At 44.2% G+C, this 6,899-nt stretch overlaps 1 protein-coding gene across 1 annotated transcript; it reads right to left on the bottom strand.

Moving 5' to 3' along the window:
• Positions 1-2,983: 2,983 nt before the first annotated feature.
• Positions 2,984-3,904, bottom strand: LOC126755715 (uncharacterized). Its single transcript, XM_050468461.1, has 2 exons — positions 3,230-3,904; positions 2,984-3,178 (listed from the first exon to the last, which is right to left on the bottom strand). The coding sequence occupies exons 1-2, from the start codon at positions 3,902-3,904 to the stop codon at positions 2,984-2,986; spliced, it is 870 nt and encodes a 289-aa protein (XP_050324418.1).
• Between the last annotated feature and the right edge of the window lie 2,995 nt (positions 3,905-6,899).

The following is a 6,899-nucleotide window of genomic DNA, read 5'->3' as shown; positions in this document are numbered from 1 at the left end:
ATAGGCATGTAGTACCAGCCATAAAGCTCTACATAAAATTTTGCAGTATCCATGCAATACGTATGGAATTTACCAACATCTATATTTTTAAAAATATTTATAGTATTTAATATAATTTTAAAGCGGTGAATTAAGTCTACATTTACACCAGTTATGTCAGCGGTTATTTCTGGATCTTCAAAAAATCTTCTAGAGACATTACCATCATTGGTTGTTCCCATGCCTTGTTTCACCACATCGACTATTTTCTATTTTTCTGCCAGGCGACAAGCGGCACTACAATATAACAATTAAACTAACCACATTAGAAAGTGATCATAACACAACTTAGATAAGAACAATATCTTGCACTATCAATTTAAATTAAAAATTATGCAACTATCTAACCCAAAGTCAATGACCTTCAACAAAATTATCTATCAAATTAATAACGTAAATAAAATTTATGTAAACAAGAATATTTTTATTAAAACATAAATGATCTTTAAAGCATAATTCTGAATAACTAACAAAAAACAAATGTAATTTATTACTATTCTCTTGCACAATAAGTGAATAGTAAAAAATTAAAAAAAATAAAAGTAAAAAGTTGTAAACATGCTATTGCATGCTAACATATGTACGTATAGCGACAGAATGTGCGCGTTAGTAGTAGTTTTTTGTATGTTTAATGTGCTTTTGCAAACTTTTGCTATATGTCCTCTACTTTAAATTAAAGCTGAGATTTCAAACTTTCATTTGGTATAAGTCTTCACCTAGGGCGAGGGGCTGCTCTATATTTCCTAGGCCATTGAAAATCCAAAATGTTCAATTTTTGCACCACAATTCTGTTGTTAAGAAAAAAAAAATTGTGTTTTTTTTTAAATTTATTTTTTCATTTACTCATTCCACAATAACTAAATTGATTAAAAAAATACTTTAAAGTTACATTTATTATGTATTTTTATTTTAATGAGCTTTTGATTATTACATATTGAACTAACATATTTCAAGCGCGTTGGCATACCTCAACTTTGACTTGCTCTAGACCAAAAAGTAATGAAGTTATGAGGCTGAAATTTCAGGGAGTTGTTACTCATATATCTGTTAATATACTGTGAAAATTTCATCCAAATTGGACGACACGTCAAAAACCATTTTTTGCCGCGGTTACTATTGGGCTGTCTCACTGTGCGTCTCGCACGCGCGCTGCCCCATTCCGTTTCGATCACTCTGTCGCACAGAAGACTGAGAATGAGGCACTTCGATTCAACCCCTATACCGTCAAGAGCAGTTATTACTGCCTCCGGCAGGACATTGTTGAAAGCTCCATCAATATCCAGGAAGGTCCCAACAGCGAAGTCCGTGGCTTCAATGGCTTCTTCGAGCCATGACACGATAGTATGCAAGGCAGTGTCCACTGACCTGCCTTTGCGATAAGCATGTTGTGCTCTTGACAAATAGTCTCTCGGAATGCTCTTCCTTATATACCAGTCCATCCGTCTCTCCAGAGTCTTCAACAAGAAGGAGGAGAGGCTGATTGGCCTGAAATCCTTGACCGTGACATGGGAGCCCCTGTCAGCCTTCGGGATGAACGTAACCTTGACTCGTCTCCAGGCCCCCGGGATGTAACCTAATCTGATGCAGTTCGCATAGATAGGTGCCAACCAGCTGCATGATACCTTAACAGCTTGTTGCAGCTGCTCTGGTATGATGCCGTCTGGTCCCGGGGACTTGAATTGTTTGAACGAGTTAATCGCCCACGTCAAGTGCCGCTCATCCAGGATGCTGACAAAGGCCGCGCAATCGTCATGCGGCACCCCGATAGATCCCCTCACAGAGGACATGTTGCTCGGAAAGTGAGCGTCGACTACTGAGGGCCCACTTCCCATTTGCATCCTTGAGATACCCCAGGGACACTGGGGTTTTTGCGAGAATACGCCTGAATTGCGGGGATTCCTGACAGTCTTCCACTTTTTCACAGAAGCGCTTCCACGAGGTCCTCTTGGCCTTTCTTAACTCGGACTTATATATTGAAAGTCCAACTTTATACAAAGCCCAGTCATCAGATAACCCACTTCTGCGGGCCTTGTTAAAAAGCCGTCTACAAGACGCCCTAATATCAGAGAGCTCCATAGTCCACCATAGACGTTTCTCTTTGCCCTTCGGCGTTCTCAGTGGACAAGACCTCTCTAGCGCAGCCTTGCACGCCGAGCTGAAGACTTCAACCCACTCCTCCACCGCATCGGTGGTGTCCAACGAGTCCACCCCCGGAGCGCGTGGGAGAGTTTGCCGAAGCCTCCTGCGGTAACCTTCCCAGTCCATGTTCCTAGGGTTCCTAAAAGATTTCCTAGGCGGACCTTCTCCGACTAGCCTAAACTCGATGTACCTGTGATCCGAAAAGGAGTCATTGTCGAGGACCCTCCAGTTCGAGATCAGCGGGGCAATCACTTTTGAGGTTAGGGTGTGGTCGAGGACCTCCTCCCTGCCTGCGGTCACAAAAGTAGAAGAGTTTCCTCTATTACAAATGCGAAGATCTTCGCCAATAATAAAATCAAAAAGCCACTCACCTCGACTGTTCGTATCTGTGCTTTCCCAGATCTGGTGCCGCGAGTTAGCGTCGGAACCGATGATGACGCTAGGGCCAGTCTTAGATGCTTCGGCTAAGGTCCTTCTCAGCAGTAGGAGAGGTGGCTCCACCACATCATCGTGTGGCATGTATGCGGAGATAAGCCAGAAATCTCCGGTGTCACACTCCAATTTCGCTGTCACAATACCAGCGGTGCTGAAATTAGGTAAAAGAAATACCGTTAATTCATTCCTTACCATCATACAGGCTCTGTTCCTACCTGCATCCTTGGCCGCCAGGAGCCTATGGCTCTTTGTCCTCAACCCAGAAATCCCGTTACCAGTCAGCCACGGTTCCTGGATCAGGACGACATCAGCTCCGTCTTGTTCCAGACGGAACAATAGATTGGCGGAGGCCGCCTTCGCATGCTGGAGGTTAATCTGGAGGAATTTCATCCTTCAGACTTTCCTCCAGGAGCGCTATTTCAGCGCCCAAGTCGTGATCGACCCGAACCTCCTCGAAAAGTTGTTCGAGGCTGAAGACGGAATCGCCAATCGCCGAACCGCCCCCAACACTCGCCACATCCGAAAGATCGGGATCGACTTCTACGGTCATTTGACCGTCGGCGCCCTCTGTCGCACCAATTTCCACGGTCGTTTGACCGTCAGTACCCTTTGACACATCCACCGCAGACACCGCAGCTTGGGGGCCATCAGCTCTGGCATCCGATGGAAGTACTTTCAGCACTACCATATCAAAACCATAGCTTATGGCTCTCTTTGTTTTGCTGAGAGGACCGATGGATTCCGTGTTTAGCATTATCAGCGCTTGCCGATACGGTTCATCAGTCCTCTCCAGCCTTAAGACTTTCCAGTCCTGCGTTGGAAGTGAGGGATTGCAATATTTGCGGATTTCCTCAATCTCACTCGGAGTAGAAGGTTCGGCCGGCAGCCAAACGCGAGCCTTAGGACGAAGAGGAAGATCCTCTTTGGCCACGGCCTCCAGTCTGGCTCCCTTCCAAACCTCCCTCAGCTGAGAGACTGCCTTCTTGTATAAGATGGCCGATCTCTCGTCAGCACTACATGTGAGCTTATGCAGCCCCTGGTGCCAACCGGCACTCACACATTTCGGGGGTGGCCCCGGGTTTTCCTTGACCACCCTCAGGAAGACCGATGAGATAGCCGCCGCTGCCCTCTTCCATTCATCGTGGGAAATGGCACCATCCTCTCTACTACGATCAAGCACCCCCAGTATTCTGGCCCCAGCGCCTTTAGCGATTTCGCTAAAGGTTGGCGCCTTTCCTGTTCGCGGTTTCTTAACAAGGGAGGTATCTCCCTCGTGCGACCTCTGCCGCATGACCGCCGGTTCCGTCCTGCTGGTTTCCAGTTCTACCCTATCGTCCTCGCTCAGCACTTTCCTGGCCCACTCAAGTGTACTAGCATGTTGCTCAGAAACCTGACCAACATGCTTGTCACCTTAGCGCTCTATGATTTTGGCCGCTAATCTACGGTCTGACTTTAGCTTTCTAGCTAAAGCTGCCTTGCTCTTACCCCCTGTGGATCCTTTCATAATTGTAGCTGAGGTTGCCCTGCTAGTACTGGCGATTCCGCCGCGTATGAAGGATCCACCCTTCGCTACTACTGTTGCCGACGGTTTATCGCCGGTTACCCCCTGTCTGCTACCTACGGAGACACCTACTGGAGTCCTTGTCGTGTCGCTGCCATTTCTTGGCGACGGTTTCGTCGCCATAGGAGCAGCGTCCCCGCCTGGGTTGGATCTAGGTGCCGATTTCGACAGCCCTTCTCCTCCCTTCGTCGTTCTTCCGTCAATTATAGGTTTGTTGAAATTGTCCATGCAAAAAGGGTCCCCACTCAGAGCCGCTATCCGTCCACCGAAAAGGTAGTCGCCTTTTATGGTCCCAAGGTTATCTCGATGACGAGGCCAAGGCGAGGGTTGACGTACGCCCTTATGAGGCAATACGTTCAGAGCCGACCAGCGCAAAGAAGGAGTCATCTCAACATATACCTACCACGCCAACTTAACGACGACGGGAGGGGAACGTACTCTGAGGCCTGCCAGGGTTTTAACGGGACGGGGGCAGTTGCGACATTAGCCTGTCAGCCATTTCTGATGAGTGTCACCTCATCATACTCAGGTGTCAGAATGCTGCCACCACCAGCCCAGGGTTCTACCAAATGCAATAAAAAAGTTTCTCAAAAACCAGTCCAAAGCCAAAGTCGTCCAGGGAGTTGTTAGGCCGTGAAGGCCGCAGGTCATTTAGCGTTACCCAGGATGCACCAGCTTGGAGGCGACCTGCCTTACATCCCTAGCGTGGTAGACCAAAACATATTCGAACAGGTCAACCAGGCAGGCCAAAGAAGCAGTTTCTACTTTTAAATGTAAACTCTACAGAAGATGATGAAACGCCTCAAAGTTCAACGGAAGCATTGAGTGGTCAACATGCAGTTGAATGGCGAAAATCCATGCAGTTGGAATATGATGCTCTTATAGCCAATAATACATGGTTGTTAGTTGATTTACCGAAGGGACAAAAAGCCATTGGTTCAAAATGGGTTTATCGAATCAAGCGAGACGCCAGCGGAAATATCGATAAGTTTAAATCAAGATTAGTTGCAAAAGGTTGTGGGCAACAATTAGGTGTCAACCACTGCGAGACGTTCTCTCCAGTTATACGTTACGAGACGATACGCATGCTTTTTGCGATAGCTGCAGAAAAACAGCTGTACATGCATCATATTGACATATCGAACGCGTATTTGAACAGCAAACTTGAAGAAAATATTTTCATGAAACAAGGGGGCTTTATCAGCAAGAAGTATCCAGAAAAGGTGTTAAAGCTACAGAAAGCAAATTATGGATTGAAACAATCCGGCCGTGTTTCGAATAGCACGTTAGACGCAGTTTTAACCAGCATCGGGTTCAAAAGGTGTAGACATGAGCCATGTTTGTACGTGAACAACCACAATCAGCAGTATAGTTATATAGCAGTCTACGTTGATGATTTGATCATCATATGTCCTAGTGAAAATGAAATAGCAGAAATTAAGAAGAAGATAGCAGCAAAGTTCCAGATGCACGATTACGGTACTGTAAGTTATTTCCTAGGGTTGGAAATACAACGAAAAGGTGCGATTTCTTTGCCAGAAGAAGTACATCAGAGCAGTTCTCGATTCATTTGGTATGCAAAATTGCAGGGCAGTAGCAACACCACTTGATCCTGGATTCCAAGTTGGATGCACAGACTAAAATTGTGTGAAGGTAAATGCTACTGAATATCAATCACTAATCGGTTCTCTCATGTATTTAGCGGTCTTGATTCGGCCAGATATTTTACACGCAGTAAGCAAACTTTCCAGGCACAATAAAGATCCGCACATTGAACACGAGACAGCAGCTAAGCATATACTATGTACGTTATTTATCGGGCACCATCGACATGTCCATTGAATATTGCAAGACTGGTGAAGACGTAAAGGGGTTCGCCGACGCTGATTGGGCAAACGATTTGTCTGACAGAAAGTCGTACACAGGGTACGCTTTTTACTTTGGAGGTAGTTCTTTTTCGTGGTCCTTAACGAAGCAGAAAATCACAGCTTTAAGCAGCACTGAGGCTGAATATGTAGCCTTAGCAATGGCAGCAAAATAGGCAATATACCTTAGCAAACTATTAAGTGAGATAGGCTGGTCAAGCTCAACACCAATAACGCTATATGGTGACAACATAAGCGCACAACATATCGCTCGCAATCCAATTCACCATAAGCGTACAAAACACATAGATATTAAGTATCATTTCATTCGTGAAAAAATTGAAAATAATGAAATCAATTTGAAATATGTATCCACAGATAATAATGTTGCCGATATCTTAACAAAACCTTTGTCTGGGCAAAAGCACTGTAATTTTGTAAAAATGCTTGGATTAAATTAAAGTTTTGTTAAAAAGTAGATATATAAGCTTAAGAAGAAGTGTTGAAAATGTAATCTTAATATTATTAATATGGCAACCTTCTAAATGATATTATCTGTATCATAGATTTTACATTGTACATTGAATTCAGTTCAGTTCTTATTAAACCTTTAAACTATAAACACTGCGTTTTATTATCAATGGTTCTCTGCAACACTTTTTATGCGAGATTATATTTTATTTATGTATTATATATTGGTTTTGAAAAATTAAAAAAAAATGTATAAGTTAAAAAACGTTTAGTTACTTTTAATAAAAAAATGTTTTCCGGGAGCTATGCTCCTTTTTTTGGGAGCAATGCCCCTTTATTTGGGAGCTATGCTCCTTTATTGAATTCTGTGCAAGAACTGAATTTTACAA

This window comes from Bactrocera neohumeralis, chromosome 4 (genome assembly GCF_024586455.1).
Source record: "Bactrocera neohumeralis isolate Rockhampton chromosome 4, APGP_CSIRO_Bneo_wtdbg2-racon-allhic-juicebox.fasta_v2, whole genome shotgun sequence".
Taxonomy (NCBI): Eukaryota; Metazoa; Arthropoda; class Insecta; order Diptera; family Tephritidae; genus Bactrocera; species Bactrocera neohumeralis.
Note: the sequence above shows the minus strand (reverse complement) of the source record. Positions and strands in the feature narration are given on the sequence as shown.